This window comes from Peromyscus eremicus, chromosome 7 (assembly GCF_949786415.1).
Source record: "Peromyscus eremicus chromosome 7, PerEre_H2_v1, whole genome shotgun sequence".
In the NCBI taxonomy this organism is placed as follows: domain Eukaryota; kingdom Metazoa; phylum Chordata; class Mammalia; order Rodentia; family Cricetidae; genus Peromyscus; species Peromyscus eremicus.
In genome coordinates this window covers 107,553,222-107,575,863 of record NC_081422.1, presented here as the reverse complement: position 1 = coordinate 107,575,863, position 22,642 = coordinate 107,553,222, and the positions used below count along the sequence as shown (strand labels likewise).

The 22,642-nt window shown below is 39.4% G+C and overlaps 1 protein-coding gene across 4 annotated transcripts in view; it reads right to left on the bottom strand.

The window, feature by feature from the left end:
- Clasp2 (cytoplasmic linker associated protein 2) overlaps positions 1 to 22,642 on the bottom strand; it is a 189,286-nt gene that overhangs the window by 75,544 nt on the left and 91,100 nt on the right. For all 4 annotated transcript variants that reach the window (XM_059268804.1, XM_059268805.1, XM_059268806.1 and 1 more), the window contains 9 exons: positions 17,377 to 17,469; positions 14,204 to 14,349; positions 10,092 to 10,227; positions 9,103 to 9,173; positions 7,407 to 7,466; positions 5,580 to 5,657; positions 4,649 to 4,816; positions 3,974 to 4,029; positions 3,001 to 3,174 (listed from right to left, as the gene is read on the bottom strand). In XM_059268804.1, the coding sequence (XP_059124787.1) occupies positions 3,001 to 3,174; positions 3,974 to 4,029; positions 4,649 to 4,816; positions 5,580 to 5,657; positions 7,407 to 7,466; positions 9,103 to 9,173; positions 10,092 to 10,227; positions 14,204 to 14,349; positions 17,377 to 17,469 (982 nt within the window). The remainder of the gene's footprint in view (positions 1 to 3,000; positions 3,175 to 3,973; positions 4,030 to 4,648; positions 4,817 to 5,579; positions 5,658 to 7,406; positions 7,467 to 9,102; positions 9,174 to 10,091; positions 10,228 to 14,203; positions 14,350 to 17,376; positions 17,470 to 22,642) is intronic.

Here is a 22,642-nt window from a genome sequence, read left to right as displayed (position 1 = left end):
CCACAACCAACAGAAAATTCACTTTTCTCCAAATGACCTTACCAAAACTATTTGTTTTCTTTTCCATTCAGGCAATTCCATAAATGCTTTATTGAAAATATGTATAAAACTATGCATGCATGTTAGGTAAGCATTTATCATGAGCTATACCTCCAATATAAACACACACACACACACACACACACACACACACACACACACACACACACATCCTGACCATCTTGTATGACACCAAGTTTCCTCTGCAGAAGTAAACAGGTAAATTTCAAAACACTCAAGCGACCTTTCTGCCAACAATTCAGTGCTTTAGAGAAAACAAAAGCAAATTAACCAGTGGCAACTGACTGAAGACAGTATGGAACTTAACGTGACTCTTTCTTTCTATACCCATTTGACCCCAACTGTTTCATTTCTTAAACACTTGGCCACACAGCAACTTCAACTCAAAAATGCAGGACAGTCAACAAACCTCCTTTTTAGCCTCTTATTTCTCACCAACATATGAACAGACTGAAAATCTGAATGCACAACTACCAAACCCTCAGGACTTGTCAGAAGCCTTGTTAAAAATTAAATGCAGGAAGTGTTTGCTGGAAAAAAACGACATATTCCTTCTGAATTCTGTATGTTCATCCATGATAAACAAGGCTCAATGTAGAAGAAAGCAGAGCCTACCAGTCACAAGTGTACAGGGTTGCACAGGGACAGAGGTAAGGTGTGTGCTGCAATGCCCAGCTTTAGGGAGGTGCTAAGATCTGACCTCAGATCCTCAAGCTTGTGTAGCAAGTGCTTTATCCATTGAGAGAAATCTTCCCAGCCATGTTTTTGGTTGTTTTTTTGTTTGTTTGTTTGTTTGTTTTTTGTTTTTTCGAGACAGGGTTTCTCTGTGTTGTTTTGGTGCCTGTCCTGGATCTTGCTCTGGAGACCAGGCTGGCCTCGAACTCAGAGATCCGCCTGGCTCTGTCTCCCGAGTGCTGGGTGTGCGCCACCGCTGCCCAGGCCCCAGCCATGTTTTGACGTCCTTTTATTTTATTGAAACAGTGTCTTCCTATGTAGCCCTGGCTGGTATGCACCAACACACCTGGTTTTTGGTTTGTTTTGATTCCTCTTCCCTCTTCCTTTTCTTCCTCTTCCACCCCCTCCCCCTTTTTTAAGGTAACCACTTTTTATTTCATTTATTCTATTAGGTTGACAGAACCCTCCGTGCCAACCCCTCACAGCTTTCTTGAGGCATAGGCCAGTTTAGTCTCTACGCCTCAAGGGGATCTTCTCCCCACTCTAGACAACAAAACTAAAACAAAGATGAGCCCAGAGTTTCCAGTACTTTCCATGGATCTTAGGAGTGTCACATTCTTTCTAAACACCATCTCTACCCAGATATCTACAGTCAGGAACATGAGTAGCATGGAGACCATGTCTATCATCAGAACACCACGCCATAATTACTATATGGCTAAAAATAGCCTAAGATCATATTTAGCAAACAATGCACAGGTAGAGTAATGGGAATGTCTGAATTCCAAAGACAATCAGATTAGGAGGGCATAAAACAACAGACCAAGTTCTGGAGTGGAAGGTTGGTTGGTTTTTATTTTTGGTGTGATTATTTAAATGCCAGATTATTGTGTCAAAACTTTTTGAGTTATTATTATTAATAATTATTATATTACGAGTGGGTGCTATGGAACACATATGGAGGTCAGAGGACAATTTATAGTAGTAAGTTCTCTTCTACCATGCGAGTCCTGATGGTTAAACTCAGTTCATCAGGTTTGGCAGCAGTCACCTTTACTTACTAAGCCAACTGGATGGCCCTGGATCTAAACTCAACATTTAAAAAGGCTTCATGCACTAAATTTCCATTTAGAAAATAGTGTACCATCATTAATTCACTTCATCCCTGTTTTCAATAAGGCCCTGGTCATCACACTCTCATCAACAGTGGGCATTTAACTAAACTTTCCTTTAGAGTTACAGGTCTTTTAACTTGTTTGACCATGCTCAAAACCCAACATTTGTTCTGGTGTTTACAGGCAGCTGTTATGTGTCTTTTATTTTTATGATCTATGTAAGCTCATCTGTATTCGACTTGGAAAACAATGCCATCTTATCTTTTTTTTATTTGTGGAATGTGACAAAAATTGTCTCACAGCTACTTGATTTTGTATTTTCACATTAGACTTAAATCTAAGTTTTTTCACCATAGTTGTTTTTATATTTAGACATTTTTTTCTGTGATGTGAGATTAGATGAATTCTTATCTGTTCCATTTTCAACAGTTGTCTTACAGTTTTATTGAAGATACTGGTCATCTGGAATGTATTGTAACACTGTGTGTAATAGGTTATAACTTATACTTAAAAATTGTGAAATACACGTCTCAACACCATGCACCCAATGATCTAGCCTTACTTCATCACTCAGCAACAGCGCTATTCTAGCACACACAAACGCATGTCCCAAATATCCATGCTCTTTACTGTATGCCAGTAACTTATCTGCTTAATGTTCCAGCACTACAACAGCAAGCAAGAAAGAAGTATACAACAGAGACACAACATGAATAACCAGCCCTAAAACTTTTAAGCTCATGATACGTAAACATACAGAAAAAAAAACCAAGAACCCAATTCCAAACAGCATTTGGAATGTATGTCTAAGCTTTGATTAGACACAGACTCTGCAGTTCTCCTTATCCCCAAATGCAAAGGAATAGAAGTAAGATCAAGAAACCAGAGAAACTGATTACAAAGCCAGTGCCTTCACTTGGTAACCAGTGGGTAGGTGTGTCATCAGTGCAGTTAGGAAAATCCTATAGCAATCATGGAGTCAAGAACAATGTTTGATTGGATGAGGAGGAAGACAACGGAGAAGAACAGAAACAAGGTGGCTAACATGTCCATGGGTCATCCCCAACAAGCAAGAATGAACTAGAAATGGGTGTGACTCATCATTTTCTCTTCACTGAGACCAGGGGAAGAATGCAATTGGCTGTCTTACCAAGTGACGCATAGGAACCTGGATTCAGGGCACCTGCGCCTAAGCGCCCACTTCGTACAGCTTGTCCAGCGGCATGATGCGCTTTGGCACCAGCTGCGGCGTTCACATCTATGTCACTTCGAGAACGCTGCAGGCTTCCTGGAAGGGAGCTGGCTTTGCTGCCTCCCACCGATACTGCAGAAAACAAAGTAGCCGGTGTTACTTATATTATGCCAACAAAATGACGACACAAGTACTTTAAATTATCCTGTGCTAATCATCTACACCAACACAGGACCCACAAGGCAGCAGTGGCCAAAATGGATAGCACTGTAATGTCACTTTAAAGTCAAAATGCCTCAGTTAGTTATGATACAACAAAGTTTTCATCAGCAATTTTGAGTAGTTCTTTGCTTCATTTTTCTTTCATGGGAAAACGGTGAATTTTGATTATAAAATTGACAGGTCTGTTTTGGTATCTGAAGAGGTGACGTTTAGGGCAGTTTTGGGAAAATGAAACACTAAAACCCATGACAGCATTATTATTCTTGACGACTAGAAAATGCAAGAAAAGTTACTCTAGAAATAGTGATATTGAAAAATTAATGGAGCTTTGTTACTCTTGGGAAGTCTGTGCCAAGTCATTAAACTTCTGAAATTAAAAAAAAAAATTCTGAAATTTAGTTTTAGTTCTTAAAAGGAGTTTTAACATACTATGAGCTATGGCTTGTTAATGGTTGTGAAATCAATTGAGTGGGTCCTAACGAGCATTTTAAAGAAACGAAACAGAACAGGAAACATCACAAAAGGCTAGGCAAGCACTGCCTCCCAAAGCTTCAGCTTATACACAGCATACAGAGTTACAGTAAGTGTGCATGCATGTGTGACCCTGGGTTATGAAAATATTTTCTCATTGTAGATCACATCAAAGCAGTTTAAAGGCTACTGCTTATAGACAAAATAGGCTGTAACTCTTACTCAAAGAAGCAATTACCTCTTCCAGCCACAGTTGATGGATTCGCTGTAGACCATTTAGAAGAAAAAGGACGACTGGAAGGTAAAAAGAAATGCTTTTAGTAGCAAGACTTAATTGATCATTATAATAAGAATGAAACAGCGGCTGTCAAGAAAGTTGAGAAATCTTCCTTTAAAAACAATTGTTTTCGAGAACTAGCTATAAAGCAAAGTAATTGGCAATGAAAAAGATAGAGACCAGGTTACTTTATTCACTCTGGTTTTTAACACATAGACAACTCAATGTTAGCACTACCAATCATTTGCATCCTAAAGAACTTCACGTAGAAGAGACAGTGTGGTTATTACCAGCATAACAGGCAGCTTAGCCCACCAGATCCTGTCTCATGTGATTCCTCCAATGTCACGTCCTGGAAATGTACTACTCACAGCATCAATTATTTTATGGTATAAAGAAATGCACAGAAGTCAAGTGTTCCCAAACATGAACATACAGAAACAAAATGTGAATCATTAAATTCTTAAAAGAAAACTCAAAGAATAGTTAAGCTAGTATATGGTCCAACACCAACAGTAGCCCAAAGAAATTAAGTAAAACCAAATCCCCATTAATTCAAGGTCTTAGTAGATGCAAGCTCTCCAACTGAAGAGTTGGAGAGAGGACTACACATAACTACCAAGTGCATGACCTTACTTGAGACTTTCTTGTGAGCTAGATGAGGACCTGTCTGACTGTGGGAGAGATGCTACACTGCCAGAACTCTTTAGGTAAGTTTGAAGACTTTTCTGATACGACGGCTCAAGGGAATTATATAACGTTTCAGCTTCACCAGGAAAGTGGTTTCTAAGACCCATGTATGTCCTGTAAAGGAAAGAAAAGTCCATCAGTAACAGTTTGTCATGACTGGAGGAACACAAACTCACTGTGTCAGGTGAAAACTGTGTAAACTGAGTGAATTCCAGGGGGAAAATCGCAGGATTTTGAAAAAGCAGACCTCAGTTCACAGGCCAGTTATGCCATTTATGGTTCATGTAGCCCTGAGTGAACCCCCAATCTCAGATTTCAGATGCATCAACGGAGACAGTACCATTTTTGCAGGACTTTCTTCAGTATTAAAAGTTAGAAATAAGCCAGCTGTGGTGTGGTGCATGCCTTCAGTCCTAGCACTCAGAAGGCAGAGGCAGGCAGATCTCTGTGAGTTCAAGGCCAGCCTGGTTTACAAAGTAAGTTTCAGGTTAGCCAGAGTTACAAAGTGAGAACCTGTCTCAAAAAGTGTGTGTGGGGGTGTTGGTGGTGTTGGGGTGGGGGGACCAGGAGCCTTACTTAGTGTTAGGTGCATAATACCTACCCAGTACATGCAGTTGCCTTATTGACATGAAAGTGAATACCCTCTGATGGAATGAGAACAATGGTGACTGCACAGATGACAACTGGAAGTCAGTTGTTCTATGTCTAGCACAGTTAGTGGATAAAATGCATTTCAATTTTGCTGGAGAGTTAGTCAAACAGAGTAACTGAGATACTGGTGACATCATCATCTCTCAATGTAATTCATTAAGAACAACAACAAAATACCTCAAAGCATGTTTAATTGAGTTTTCACAAAAATATAGTACAGACTTACTTTCTTGCCTCCACTCTGGCCTCAGCATCAGCATCATGAATTCCCTTCTTAATAGTTTCAACCAAGACAGCTGCATGTCTACACAACAAATGTACCTTTATGTTAATACTTAATACTGTATTTCACCACAAACAATAGTAATTCCTACATGGTACACATCTACCCCAAAGGAGGGGGAAAGCGGAAGATTAATTAGTAAATAATTAATGATTATAGCATTTTCTTTTCTTTTTTAAAGGCAGAGTGTTGCTACACAGCCTAGGATGGTCTTGAATTCAAAACAATCTTCCTATATCAGCCTCCAGAGTGCTGAGATTACAAGTGTGTAATACAATACCTAATATCCTTTTCTCTCTCTTTTTCTTTTCTTTTTGAGATGGAGTCTTTCTGTGCAGCCTGAGCCAACTTGATTTACGTTCTATCTCCCCAGCCTTCAACTGGGTGGGATGACAGATATGGCCTGCTCTAAGATTATAGGAGTTTCTAACAATTTGCCCTACACATCTCACCCATATATTGTTTCCTCCTGATAATTCAGAGACTAAAAATCTGAAAATAATTATCTTTATAGAATCCTAACAAGTAAATAAATATGCAGTATTTAAATTTAAAACTTATTATAAATTTGAGGGTGGGAAATAACCATATGGTTGGCTCTTTACTATCCCACAACTGTAAAAAGTTATTTGCTACAAGGATGATCTAGCCCAGTGGTTCTCTCAACTTTCTTAATGCTGTGACCCTTTAATACACTTCCTCATGTTGTCGTGAGCCCCAATCACAAAATTATTTTCACTGCTACTTCATAACTGAAATTTTGCTACTGTTATAAATTGTAATGTAAATATCTGATATGTTGGATATCTGATAAGTGACACCTGTGAAAGGTTCATTCAACCTATAAAGGGGTTGCAACCCACAGGATGAGAACGACAGATGTAACCAATATACAAATAGCTGCCACAAACAAACAAACAAGCAAACAAAAACTTTAAAAAAAAACTTTGAATTACTTTATGCCTATGGTAAAAAATTCTATTAAAAACAAACAAACAAACAAACAAACAAACAAACAAACCAACCTGTAAGGGCTGTAGAGATGGCTTAATTGTTAAGAGTACATACTATTCTTGCAGGCGACTATGGTTTGATCCCCAGCACCCACATCAAGCAGCTCATAGCTGACTATAACTCTAGCCTCTGGGGATCTGACACCTTTGGTTTCCTAGGGAACCCATACTCCCATGGACATATCCACACATACAATTTTTAAAAATTCTTAAAAAAAATAAAAGAACTGTGATTCTATTAAAATAGAAATCAGCAATATACTCAATAAAAATGCAGGTTATCTCTGATGCTTGAAAACTTCAAAGCAGCATGAAACAGTACTTACACAGCCCTGTACAGAGCTAACTAGCTGTTCACTCATCTCAATTCTCTTTTAAAAAAAAAAAATCTCTTTCAAACAAGGGGCCCCTTTCTTCCCTCTGACAAACCATTCACTACATGAAAGACTACAATTTAAGAAACCTACCTCACATAGTGCATTTTAAAAATGTTTTTCCAATTCCACATGGAGGATGTTAAATAACCTATTCTAAGGGACCATCACCCAACCCACCAAAACCCACACTATTCACAACTGTATGCACAGGAGGAACAGAGCATCATAGCTCTAAGGAAGAAAGACAAGGACAAATATCTCAAGACAAAATGAGAAACAATGTAAAATACTGCTTTCTGGAAGGGGAATAAAACTCTGTGTGTGTGTGTGTGTGTGTGTGTGTGTGTGTGTGTGTGTGTGTGTGTGTGTTGGGCGCCTACCTTTCCAGTGAATGAGTCTGCCACTCTTGCAGCAACAGATCTAAAAATTCAAAGGAACGCCTGAAAAATAAACGTTAAATTACAATTAAACATACTGAGAAATACATTCATACTTTCTTTCAAAATACTTCATTTTGCCCCTGAATTAAACACACAAGACATATTTTCAGATTACCTTAATCAGAAAAAAACTGATCTAAAGGACTTAACTATTATTATGCTAGATAGCTTAAAGGGACTTTTGAGTCCTATAATTTAATTTCAAAATGTTCATTAAATATTAAACATTTATGACAGCACCCAGAGAAGGCTTAGCAGGCACTCATGACTCTACAAAGTAGTCGTCTGACTTTCAAATGTGCTATGCAGCTCCAACATACATCATACACACAGAATGAAATATACAATGACTGCCACTAAGTACATGACAGTCTAGAACTTTTGATTCTACTTAACTATGTGCACATAGGATTTTAAAGCAAATTCATATGTGTTTTCTCCTAAGCCCTCTAATTCTCAACTTCAGCCATTCTGTTCTTCATTTGGAGGTTTTAGAAAAATGGGCTGTTAGTCAGATTTACCTATGGGCTGTTATTTTCCAACTGCTAAGATTTCAAAGAGCTGACTAGATTAACTGGTCTAAAAATTGTAAATCACGTAAAGAACCTGATGCCTTATTCGGCCTTTGTCCAGTGACAAAATACGAGGCAAAATGTATTGCTCTCCAAAATTCTACACACAAATATTGGGCCTAAAGATATATCTCTCTATATATACATATCTACTGTCTTTGTATTTGCTGTGGCCTTGACTCTTCAGTGTGAGGCAAGTGCCCTACCACTGAACTACATCATTAGCCTTCCACAGGTCTTCATTGCTGATGGCAGTAAGTTTTGAAGAAATCAAGCTAGGTGTGATGGTGCATACCTGAAATCTCAGCACTTGATAACTGAAGGCAGAACAATCACGGGTTCAAGGCCAGCCTGGTAATACTTCAAAACCTTTTCTCAAAATAAATGAATGTTCTTTTTTTCCAGAAATCATAAAGAGAAAGAGAGAGACTAACAGACTTAATTTATCTACTTACTGTCTTATACACACAAAATCAGAAACTCTTAAATGTTTCATCTGCAGTCTATGGGGTGAACTCATTAGTCCCATAATTTATACATGCACTGAGATATACAATAGTGGCAGCTGTAGAATTCTAGCTACTCCTAACTCTATACTTTGAAGAACAAGGCAATCAGCGAACTAAATAAACCACAGTTAAGTGATAAATCTGAGAAACTCGAGTGCTCACAACAGTTACTTTATCCCCCTTCCCTTAAATGTGGTAAAAAGCTTGTATCACGGGCTAGAGAAATGGCTGGGCAACTAAGGGTGCTCACTACCAGCCTTGTGGCCCGATTTTGAGCCCCAGGATCCACATGGTTTAAAAAAAAGAACTGATTTTTGAAAGTTTTCTTCTGATCTCCACGAAAGTACAATAGCGCATGCGAGCGCGTACACACACACACACACACACACACACATACTCACATAGTAAAGGTAAACAAATTTGAAAAATTATATCATTGTTTTAATGGAAAGGGTAATTTTAAGAAGTTATAACTAATTGTTACACTAAACTAAGAATTAAATCTATTACTGAATGGTAAAATTTATACTAAAAACCTTTTCCTCTACAACTTACCTCCTCACAGGAACTGATTTTGATGTGCAGTTGCTTGTTATTAAAGGTATAAGTCTAGGGACATGGGTATGCTGAAAAAGATAATTTAAAAAAGCATGAAAACACTGTGCACATCACAGTGCCTCTGTGTGTCTTATACTCAAGGAGCTTAGCTATGGAATAGCCACAAAAAAACAAAAACAAAAACAAAAAACCCTGCAAATCAGGTCTATAGAAACCTAAATTCCCCCTAGTCAGAGTGAAATGATGGGTATAGTTTTCAAGAGATAGCTGTGATGTCACCAATACATAAGGCAGACATTGTTCACATGCCCAGGAAGAGCTTTTAGGTCAACACAGGGGTGTGTATGTGTATAGAAATAATAACTGCATGTCACTGAGATCATATTACACTCACACTCTTGATGACTGAAATACAATGCACTGTGAAAGGGTGATTTTTAATAGAACTTTCATTCTGGCTGAATCACAAAGCTCTTAGATTCAAGGAAGCAACAGATATTGCCCTTCAACTCCTCATTCTAGTGCTTTCCTTAGTGAAGTAAACACTAAAGTGCTCATTACAGATACAGAATCTAAGCATGGATCTGTGTCACCTTTGGTCTGGCAATTTTTCTCATTCCTGATTTAGCTATTAAGCACTCCATTTCTAGTATTTTATGAAATTATAACATCATTAATTTGATCAAAATCTCTATGTATATAGCGGCCCATATTAAGAATGTGTTTGCTGCTTTCATCACTACCTGCAACATCTGTGATTACATACACAAGTGCACATATACACCTACACAGACGCATTATGCTCCCTATTCAAATGGGTATATTTTGCAAGCTTTTGCATTATTTACATGCTCTATATTAACTCTGAACTGCTTTTATTACCAGAAAATCAATTCTAAAGCAATTTTCTTTCCTTGAGAGGTAAAAAGAATAATAATATGACTTAATTAAGTACATGGATGGGGAGGGGTTTGTGAGAAACCTACCCGAATAATAAATCTGATTGCTGCACATCCAGAAGTTGCCATGACTTTTGCACTATTGGGAACAAGATTAAAAAGTGTAGGTACAATGGCTTCGGCGCCGTGATCAAACTTGTTTCCCAAAACCGTTGAAAGGTGGCTACAAAGGAACACAAAAATTATTTTAATATTAAATACAGGGAAAAAATTATTTACTTATTTATTTATTTAGAGTTTCTGATCCTAAGGCTAGCTCAAATCTGACATGTAGCCAAGGCTGACTTTGAACTTGTGCTCCTCTTGCACCACATGCACCGTGCAGCACACGGCTGGCTTAGGAGGTGCCAACATTCAAAGCCAGGGAGGGCTGCATTCACGCTTCTGCCAACTGAGCTGCACCCCTTCCTCTGGGTACTAGACCTTTTCTTCTTTTTCCTACCCAGTAACTGGCAGTCCAAAGACAAAATCTGGTATTTTATTTATCTCTGTGACATTCAGAGATGCTATATGATCACAGAATCAAACTATGAAAGCTAAGTAAACATTAAGTAAAATTAATACTCTGATTGTGGGTCTTCTTCAGATATTTCTATTTCGATGCCCCAATAACCTCAAGTCCAAAATATTTTACTCTTCAGTTCCGATCTTACACCAATCAATGTTTCAAAAAACATTCCCTATTTTGATTAGTGGTACAGTTACTTTTTGTGGGGGAGGGGAGTCACAAATATTATGATCTCTTTGGGGCAAGATTTAAGAATCCACTACTGAAACTCTAGTCTCTCCTAAATTCAGTAATCTTAAAGACATTTGTAATTTCTTTGCACATTTGTAATTCTCCGTCTCTCTGAGTGTGTGTGTGTGTGTGTGTGTGTGTGTGTGTGTGTGTGTGTGTACACACGCGCACATGTGAGTGTAGAGGACAGAGGACAAGTTCAGTAGACATCCTCATGAATATCATCTATTCTCTCACTGGCCTGGGGCCACCAACTAAGCTGGACTGCCTGGCCAACGAGTCTTGGGATCTTCCTGTCTCCACCTCCACAGTGCCGAGATTAGAAGTGTACACCCCAACTCCTAATGCTGTACAGCAAGAAGCTTACTCCCTGAGCTCTCTCCCTAGCACTAACTAGCTCAGTTAGAATACTCAGAAAGGAAGTCATTATTGACAGCTCTGACATGCTGTACTATTGGTCAATTTCAACATACACAGAATCTTTATTTAACTGATGTTTTATTTTTTAGTGACAAGGTGTTATGTAGCTCATGCAGGCCTTGAACTCATTTGTAGCCCAGGATGATTTTTAACTCTGATCCTCCTATTTCTACCTCCCAAGCGACAGGATTACAGACATGTAATCCTATATGCTCAGCAGTTTACTCTCTTATTGAAAATACATGGTTGGGATACAATTTGTGCCAAAAATTAAGGTTCTTGATTCAAAGAGGTACTCCAGACTTGCTAGTATTCAGTTACAAAGTCAGTTTTTGCCTGACTCCTAGGCAAAAAGGGCCCTCAACTCTAGTGTCTTCCTCTAAGGAGTGTAAGTTCTGTTACAGCAGGCAGGTAATATACCTGGGAATCAACCTGACTTTTTGATAAGCTTGCTGGGAGAGGTGAGACATAGAGCAGCTGGTTCAGGACCTGTGCATGGACTTTTCTGGGGGCGCTGCTCCATGTGTTGGGCACTAACAAGGATTCTGGAAAAGTCAGATTTACACGTTTTCCTGAAGGAGCCCTGGGAATTGGGGTTTGCCTCAGTGTTGGGAAGCAGTGGTTTTCTCTCCTCCTCAGTGACTTGTAGCTCTCACATGAGCAGATATTCAGGTATTCAGCTAGACCCAGGATCACATCAATTTCTACAGCTCTTTGGCTGTGTGTCTCTTTTTTCCACTGTTCTACATACTAATCTTGGCTACCCAAGCCTACTGAAACCTGGATCTCTGTTTTCCTAACTCAGTAGATTGCCTTGCTCTACAGGGGTCCCTACCCTACTCTATGTCTCTAAGGCAGCGCCAGGTGATGACCACACTGCACTGTTCGTGTCTATCTTTCAAGTTGCTTAGCTTGGCCTCCACTGTACACTGTCTGCAAAAAGCTATTTACTTACTCTGCAGTTTTTCTAGTCTGATTTCAAATATATTTTGGTTCTTTCTTTAAAAATTATATTTATTTTCTTGTTTATTTTGTGTACATATGAGTGCCACAGCATAGCATGTCAAGGTGAGAGGACAACACTCAGGGATCAATCCTCTCCTACCATTTGAATCCAGGGGATTGAATTCAGGTTGCCAGTAAATGCTCTTACCCACTGAACCATCTTACTAGCCCTTAAGTATATTTTTCAAGGTTACATTTATGAATTTCTGTTGTTTGTTTTGCCAGAGATATATCATCATTTTGGTTTATTTATGTCACCTGGCAACCTTGATAACATCCTTTGATTACAAGTCATCCATAGGGGGCTGGAGAGATGGCTCAGCGTTGAGAGCGAGCACTGACTGCTCTTCCAGAGGTCCTAAGTTCAATTCCCAGCAACCACATGGTGACTCACAAGTCATCCATAGAGTCCCCTACACAGGGTGATTATGCAACCTAGCACTTCCCCACCTGTCTTGCAATCCTCATAATTTTTATATGCCCTTTCTTTCCTTAGAACAGTAACACAATAGTAACTAGAAGACGTACTGGAGGGACCTCTGTGTTCCTTGTCTTCAAACAATACTTAAATAACCACATATGCAACAACACTATTCAGGTGAGTGCAGTGGTAAATAGGATTTCAGGGGAAGATTATATACATACAGATTTTGATAAATTAAGGTGTTATGATTCTAATTTGCTATAGTATCAGAAATTGGTACTTAATAGCCAAATTAGGACTAGGAAAACTAAGTAGAGCCAGTTCTAGACCCATTCATTTTTCCCCATACACATGGAGTTGACAAAACATCAACAAATCCCCAACAGGCTGGCATTTTAAGGTTGGTGTAAAGATTATGGAAGATGCCTTTTATCTAGTGTTAGGGATTGGACCCATGTCCTCACACATGCTAGCTCAGTATTCTATCACTACGTCATAATCTCAGCAGAAGAAAGACTTTATAAAAAGTAACATGAAGAAAGGAAGAGAGAAAAATAATAACTAAATCCGTGTGTACAATAAAAATGATTCTGGGATCATATATCAGTTTCTTTGGGGTAATTCTGCTATTGCTTCACTTACTGAATATTGATTCAATGAGTACTACATTTACTAATAAAAAATCAGTTAGCATTCCAGGTATGCTGGTGCACACCTTTTATCTCAGGACTTGGAAAAGCAGAGGAAGGCAGATTTCTTTGAGTTTGAGACTAACCTGCTTTACACTATGAGTTCCCAGACTGTTGTAGAATATTATTTTAAGATGTGTTACATTTGTTTATGGTATAGAATATTTGTTTAATGATGCAAAGATGTATTGCCTTTTTTTTTTTTCCCCTGAGACATGGTTTTTCTGTGAAACAGTCCTGGCTGTCCTAGAACTCACTCTGTATACCAGGCTGGCCTTGAACTCACAGAGATCTGTCTGCCTCTGCCTCCCAAGTGCTGGGATTAAAGGTGTGTACCACCAATGCCTGGCTGCTTTGCATTCTTTTATGTTGCATTTGTTTAACTCTGTAATGCTGTGTTGCTTTTCCTGTCTAAAACACCTGATGGGTCTAATTAAGAGCTGAATGGTCAATAGCTAGGGAGGAGAAAGGATAGGCAGGGCTGGCAGGCAAAGAATAAATAGGAGGAGAAATCAAGGAAGAGAGGATCAAGGATCAAGAAAAGAAGGGGCCAGACATGGAATAAGGAAAGAAAGGTATATAGAATAGACAAAGGTAAAAAGCCCAGAGGCAAAAGATAGACGAGGTAATTTAAGTTAAGAAAAGCTGGTAAGAAACAAGCCAAGCTAAGGTCAGGCATTCGTAAGTAATAACAAGCCTCCATGTGATTTATCTGGGAGCTGGGTGGCAGGCCCCAAAGAGTAAAGAGTAAAACAACCAAACAATACCAGACACCCAGGGAGCCAGGGCTGTATACTAGGACCCTGTGCAAAAAAAAAAAAAAAACAAACGAAAGCCCTCAGCACAAGAGGGCTACACTTACGCAACAGTGATGCAAGCTTCTCTGACCACCTGGGATCTGAGATCCTTAGCAGACAGCTTAAGTGCTCCATCCAACAAACGCAAATGCTGGAAAAAGCAATCATACTGTGCAGCCCCAGCAACAAGCAGTGATCTGATTTTCTTAAGCTAAAACAAAGAAAAATTTTCATTATTGATATAAAAAGGTGACAGCCTATAAAAAAGGTACCCAAACTACATCATCTAAACACTTTCATTTTTCTTTAAAATGAACTATATGGACTTCATTACATTTACATAACTAAATTCAGACATTTTAATGGCACTGAATGCATCTCGTAAATAAACATATAAAACAACAAAAAGCTTTCTGAAAAAACAGCATTACAAGTTTAACTAAACATGTGTGAACAGATACATATATACATAAACAAGTAAATTTAAAATTAATTATTCATTCTTTTTTTTAAAGTACAGTAAAATGTAACTACCATGAAATTTACCATTTTAAAAGACTTAACTTGTGGCATCTAAGTACATTCCCAATGTTGGACGACCACTATCATTACCTAGCACTAGCCTCAAATCCTCCTCCTCTTCTCCCTCCCCTGCTGTGTTGTGTTTGTGTGCAGCTGCTTAAGGTTAAACCAAGGCCTCACACATGCTAAATAAACAAGACACAAACAATACATAATAAAAAATAGAGTGTGGGCCGGGCGGTGGTGGCGCACGCCTTTAATCCCAGCACTTGGGAGGCAGAGCCAGGCGGATCTCTGTGAGTTCAAGGCCAGCCTGGTCTCCAAAGCGAGTTCCAGGAAAGGCGCAAAGCTACACAGAGAAACCCTGTCTCGAAAAACCACAAAAAAAAAAAAAAAAAAAAAAAAAAAAAAAAAAAATAGAGTGTGACAAAGAAAAATTAGTATGAAACTGAGTAAAGTAACTATACAAAACTGTGTTCAGCTGCACTACTGACAAGCTAAGTCAAAGTTGCAAGAAAGATGTTTTTTATCCATCAGAGGGACAAGAACTTTACAAACTTGAGAGCATACAGTACCAGAGAGAAATGCTCGCTCGTGCGCTCTCTCTCGCTCTCTCGCTCGCTCTCTCTCTCTCTCTCTCTCACACACACACACACACACACACACACACACACAAAATGTGAGTAAAATTATGAAGGACTAAAGCCTTTATTCACTGACTAAAATAAAATTGCATGTACTCTTTACTAAGAACCTACATGTAAGTATTCTAGCCTATAGTAACAGAACTGTTACAAGCATATGCAAAGAATCGGAACTCAGTTCAGTGGTAAAGTACTTATTAACACCACACCAAGGGAAATAGAGAGCAGTACAAGGACATTTATTACGTCCTTAAAGCTGAGCCTGGTGGTGACTTCTTTAAGCCCAGTACTCAAGGCAGAGGCAGGCCAATCTCCTTGAGTCTGAGGCCAGCTTACTCTATACAGTGAGCTGCAGGACAGCCAAGGATACCAGAGAGACCCTATCTACAAAAACAAAAAGATAAACACTGGTCGGTGGTAGCGCACACCTTTAATCCTAGCACTCAGAGGTACAGGCAGGTAGATCTCTGAGTTTGAGGTCAGCTTGGTCTACAGAGCAAGTTCCAGGACAGCCAGGGCTACACACAGAGAAACCCTTTCTCAAAAAACCAAAGCAAAACCAGTAAAACCCATAAACAAGCAAAACAACAAAAAACAAAAAAAACCCCAAAATCTGTAAAATCATCAAATGAGAATGATTTTAATAAGTTACAAACACACACACACACACACACACACACACACACACATTAAACTAAAGAATTTATGTACACATTGATCTGCATTCAGTAAATATCTGAGCAACTATGACGAGCTTAACATCTATACCAGGTATATTGAATAGGCATGATCTGTTAAACAAAACAGAGCAAGGGATTAAGCACTGTTTAGTTTTTTTATGAAAGGAGTGAAGTGTATGTGTTTTTACACATGCCTGAATGAACAGAGAAAATGTCAAACAATTCAGATTATTTCTGAATGACTACTTTCAAAGGAAAACAAAACCAGATTCATGTTTATATCTTTTATTTTAACCTGTGCTGTTTCTCTATAGATCACCCATGACAAAACTGTTATTTTTTTAATTCTAATTTATGCTTGATTAGAACTGGAAAACAAATAAAAATCATATTTAAACATATGCAAAGCACTATTTTCTGTGTTAAGAACACATTAAACATTCAAAGATACAGACTTCTTTTTTTCAATTATTTATTTTTACTTCATGTACACTGGTGTTTTGCCTGCATATGAGGGCCACATGAGTGCTGGGAATTGAACCCAGGTCCTCTGGGACAGCAGTCTGAGCCATCAGCCTCTGAGCCATCTCTCCAGCCCCTGATACGGAGGTCTTACCACAGAGATGGAGAGCAGTCTGTAATACATAATGTCATAAAGCCCTACTTGTCAGGAGGCTCCATGAGGAGCCAGACTGGAAGCCTTGAGAGCACGGGGCATCTTTCCTGGCTTCCTGAGGATGCTGAGGTGCTCACTGTAATTGTGTCAAACTTGACAACATCACAAGATGTGAAATACAATACAGAACAGACGTCAACACAAACATTATTTTAAGAGCCATCAAATACTTCCTTCAAGGAACTACTGTAAATAAACTTCCTAACTCAGGAAGTTAGGATGATCACAATTTTTGTAAATCATTCATTCACATTCATTATGTTCACTACAAAGTAAAGAGTCAGATGAACAGACACCCTGCTGTGGAATTATGTCAATGCTGAAAAAATACTGAGCCCACAGGAGAAGTAACTTTCTTCTCTTCTCTAGCAAGTCTTCATGACTTTATGGTGCAATGATGAAGTTGCTGATAAGCAGCTAGGTGACCCTGAGAAGACCAGGCCAGAGCTCTCAATTTCACATTTCCTTGTCAGTCAGCAAAGAACCCAAGGGGACAAGCTTGTGGGACAGGCACTGACATGATCAGCAAAAATAGAAAAAGCCTCAATCTAAAGCTGACAGTGCCTATTACTTCCATGTTTTTCACAGAGAAATGTTACCCATCGGATTCTAATTTACTATCGCTATCGCCACAGCTGGATACACGTTCTCTCTGAGTTTTGAACATGAACACTGCTAAGAAGAGAGGGATAAGAAGATAAAGGATGAAAACTTACTGCGTTGGCACGCTGGTCCCAGTCATGTTTGTCATCTGACAAAATTTCCCTGATCTTATTTAACGTTTCTTCAAGTTCTCGACTGGAATAGATCTTAAAGAAAAGATTTAAAATTTAAACAACAAATTTTAAGATTTAAAATGATAATAACATTTCTTAAATAACATACAATTAAGTCTTATAGAGTAGGGTCATTTCACATTCTCGCCATCACTTTCAGTGGAGACTTCGTCACATACAGTAGATGCCCTGATGTTCTTCCCACTGCCCCCTTTGCTACTTGTCCCCATGTGAACAACCTCAAACACATTTCTAGAATGCTTCTAATGGAGACATGCCAAACAAAAATGGAGCAATTTCTCAAAAACTGCATTAATATTACAATTACAAAGTATTGTTTAAAAGACATGCTTTAGTTAGTTTTGAACAACTATTTGAAAACTAATGCCAGAATAGACTAAACACATAACTTACATGTGTCCCTCGACAAAGGGGGAAACAAACCTCAATTAAAACAGGTCCTTTTGGCAACATTTATAATACATACAATATATTTGTTAAACATTAAAAACATATTTATGAATAATATATAACAAATATATTTGTAATGTATATGTTTATAATATATAATAAATATACCATATTTATTATAAATGCCACATCTAATTTTAGTACAAGGGGCTATCCTGCAAGACAATGCAAAGACCTTCTCTAAACCATGAAAGAAGGGAAAAAGTCAACTCAGAAGTTCACTCCAGGAACTCCATAAGTTTTTTGAGCTATCTCTCACTGGGCTCCCCATGTTTCTCCTAGGCATACAAAGAACACTGGGTTAGGAATCTGTTGTACAGCAACTCCTTGGTTTCTAACTTCTCTAGCTGACTAAACAACAGTTTCCACATAAAGAACACTGGAAGATCAAGTGTCAGAGGAGAGGTTATAATTCTGATTTTAAATAGGTTGTGTTTGAGATGTCTCTTGAGACCCCTAAAAGGAAATGCCAAATAAAACAATGATTGTAAATGAATGCTTTTGATGCTGCTGAGCAGAGGTCTGGCATAAGGTAAAATTAGGTATAATCAATAATCAATATAAAGGTACTAGATAAAGTCATGATGTTGAAGGAAGTCATGGAGCAACAAAATAATGTAGAAAGACAGGACCCAGAAGTAACCCTTAATAAACAATTTATAGTCAGTTGGCCAAATAAAGAAGGAGCCATCTGTAAAGGAAATGGATGTGAAGCGACAGACAGGAGGGGAGTGAAATGGTAAAACACTGTTTCACAACTATTACAGCAAAACTGTGAACCAAGAAGACAATTAAACCAGCTTGTTTGGGTGCTGTGAACATGTTAAGTGATTAGAAGCTAGGAAAGTGCAAGGAAGCAAATGCAGGTGAAATACCAAGTATAAAAATTCCAGTATGAAGGCAGGTGGTAGGGAGGCAGAAGAGGTGGCTCTCTGTGAGTTCCAGGCCAGCCTGGTCTATAGAGCAAGTTCCAGGATAGCCAGGACTATACAAAGAAACCCTGAGGAGGTGGGGAGTGGTAAGGATGGGGGTGGGGGATGAATCTCAGTACAGAAAAAGGAAGGTACAAACAGACCTAACCAAGAAGCTATCTGTAATTGATAGCTGCTGGGAGAGGGGGAAAAATCAGTTCTTTACACACATGCACGTGCGCGCGCAGACACTTTAAATTACGTGTATGAATGCTTTGTCAGCACATATGTACACACACCCTATGTGTGCTTGGTGCCTGTGGAGATCAGAAGTTGTTGGATCCCCTGAAACTGGAGTTAAGGATGGTTGTGAGCTGTCACACAATGCTGAGAATCCAACCCAGGTCCTCTGTAAGAGTGCTCTTAACTGTGGAGCCATCTCTCCAGGCCCCAAATCAGTTTTCTTTCTTTACAAGACTGACGCTGGGCACACCACCTCATTCCAGAACAGCACTCATGCTTAGGAGGAATAGTTGGTCAACACAAAATAAATTCCATGCCTTTTGTGTGTATCTTCTTTTTTTTTAAATGAGAGAAAAAGAACAGGAAGTTGGAAGGTATGGGGAACGGGAAGAATATGACCAAAATACAATGCATGATAAAAGATTTGAAATACCATTTTTTGTTTTTTGTTTTTTTTTTAAAAAAAGGAAAAGAACTACCAAGTGCATACAACTACACTGGAAAGGACATGGACCTAAAAGGGCAGTGTCTGGAGGATGTGCCATCCATTATTTCCTATCCTACTGCTGGGGATCAAACCCAGAGCCTCGTGAACTCTAGGCAAGTAACCCTGCCACTAAACCACACCTTTCATTCAGTTTTTCATTTGTGCATCTGGTTCTCTCCTTTCACCCTTCGGGTCCCAGGGACCAACTTCAGGTGGGCAGCCTTGGTGGGAAGGGCTTTTATCCACTAAGCCATCTTATTAGCCCACTTCTTTTCAAACAGTGAACCCAGCACTGTTTACTAGGCAACAAGAAGGCTCTAAAAAGGTCACTGATCTCTGCAAGTGTGTTAAGAAAGTACAAAAGAGCAGGCTGTGGAGTACTGGAGGCACTGGTCCTCGGTGAGGAAGAACTATGGCCCATGGTCCTGAAACAACAGGACAGCCCTCTGATGGCTACAGAACAAGTACTTATGAAAAAGCTCGGACATAACCAACAGCATGGATGTCAGACTGCTAAGTGCTTGTGCTATGCACTAAGAGCTGTGAGCCTTTGCCTTTCTACAGTACTTTCTTGGCTATGAGAGCAGAGAAAAATTGTTAAGTTTAGAAATATCCATAGCTGTGTTTTTGCAAAATGGGTATTTAAAAATTAGCAATAGAAGATTTTAATGCATTATGAACAACATTACTGCAAGAACCTGCAGTGTCAAAGTCTGGGTGAGAAGCAAAGCACAAGTTAGAGAAGCTGCTTGGAGTCAGTGGGAAAGACATCTCTGCCTCGTGGAGGAGCAGCCATGGAGTCCTGTGCAAGAGCATGGAGGTCATGAGCAATAGGGAGGCATTTCAGTCAATGACTGGAAGAAAGCAATTTGATCAGGACACATCAAAATTCAGTGTGTGAGGTATATAACTCAGCTGAATTAAGGTGGAGAGGTAGTCAAAAACTGGTGCTTCATCCAAATGGAAAGGAGGTCACAAGTATGAAATGAAAGAGGAAATGAGGAAAATGGGGAGGAGAGTCCTAACTGGGGAGGGGGAGGGAGGTCAGTACATGAGGGCTGAGTGACAACACTAAGGCTGTTTGATAAAGCCTCAAGGAATCATATTATTTTATATTAACCTAAAATTAAATTACATGCAATGTATGTACACACACACACACACACACACACACACACACACACACAATCTTAAGTGACAATGGGCTTTGGGCTGACAATGCTCACCACAAGAGCCATAGATTACCTAATAAAAACCCCAGTACTAGGCATGGGAAACCTCCATTCAAATTGTTGGTCAGGGTTGTCCAAGTGACTCTGAAAACAATATAGGCTATTGCTGTTGCCTTTCATTGCCTCTGAGAGGCTGAAGGAAGATTCGGTTGCTATAAACCCACAACACTTAGGTAGGACATAGGACTTGGATAACTCAAACTGGATCTAATCTGAAAGCCTCCTTCCTGTGTTCTAATTTCCACAGTGCCAAAAAGTACTATGCAAGCTGCCAAAGAAGGGAAGCAATTGATCCTATACAGTTGCGGCGCCTCTGGATCAGAACACTGACTAGCCACGGCAAATACCTAAAGGTGCAATAGTAGTAAATCAAATCTTTGTGGTAATCAATGGTTGTCTAATAGGATTTAAGGCCCACTCTACAGGAACAAAAATATGCTTGCTGCTAGGAACCTAGCCAACTACTCTGGACTTGTGAAGTCATGGAGCTTAGAAGAGAGTCTACTACTGCTACTTTGCTGCACAGTTTCTAACTACATTCTAAAACTTATCCTTAATATCCACAGACAGGTAGAGCTCTCACTCCTCATAAAGAAGCTTTTCTTTAGAGCAAACGGAGACCATTACAGAAAACACATCTGGGACTGTAGAGTTGGCTCATTAGTTAAGAGCACTTGCTGCTCTTGCAGAGGCCCACATGGTGGCTCAAAACCCTTTGCAACTCCAATCCCAGGGGATCCAATGCCCTCTTCTGACCTCTGCGGGCACCAGGCTTGTATGTGCTGGACATACATACTTACAAGCAGATGAAACGCTCATATACATAAAATAATACAATAAATCTTGAGAGAGAGAGACAGAGACAGAGACCGAGACCACAACTGGACACAATGTAGAGATCAATGTATCCTGAGGAAGAGCCCAGCCCCAGTGGATACATCTTCAATACAACTCCTGCACCTAAGGCTCAGGGAAGATTTCAGAAGAAGGGTAGAAAGACTCTAAGAGCCAGAGGACCAGGAAGTGGTGTGAAAACAGCTGCTCAAACCATGACAGCATCAACAGCCATGCAAACACAAGAGGACAATATCACTCCTAGACAAAGAACTACAAGCAACTAATCACTGCTGAGAGAAGAATTAGCCTCTCCCAGAGCTGAGCCCCCTAACTAGGTACCCAATACAAATTGGCCAGCCTGAAATCATATACACATAATCAACAAAAACCAGACTCAGTAGGTTGTATTTATGTATTTGTACATCTATATATATGTAACAGTAAAAAACAAAAAGAGGCCATTAGTTTGAGAGGGAGATGCAGGGCAGTATGGAAGGGGTTAGAGGGAGGAAAGTGAAGGGGAGAAATCTATTCTATTTTAATTAAAAATGTATTAAAAATAAAGGGGGAGAGAGAGAGAGAGAGAGAGAGAGAGAGAGAGAAGAATGTAGCAGTATTTAGGGTGGTGGTAACAGCTAGCAAGTGCTTACCATGCACTTACTGGCATTGTCATATCCAATCATCACAATATCTCTGATTACACACTAACAATTCTTATTTTAAATGATCACGCAGTCAGCACAGCTGATCCATAGGTAATAGTGGACTGTTGTCCAGACACAAGAGTAAGGGTCTACCCAGACAGCAAGGACCTCATAGAAGTACTGCAGAAAGATGAGGACAGCAAACACCACCAATTACTCAGCACCAATTATGTTCGAGCTTTAATGAAAGGAAAATTCTACTTTACTAATAGCATGGGCATTGAAGGGACGGACTCCCTAGGGGCAGTGACAGTGATGCAATAGGTAGTTGGGAAGCCTGTTCTCCTTCCCAAGGCTGGGCAGCCCACAGCTTCAGTGACA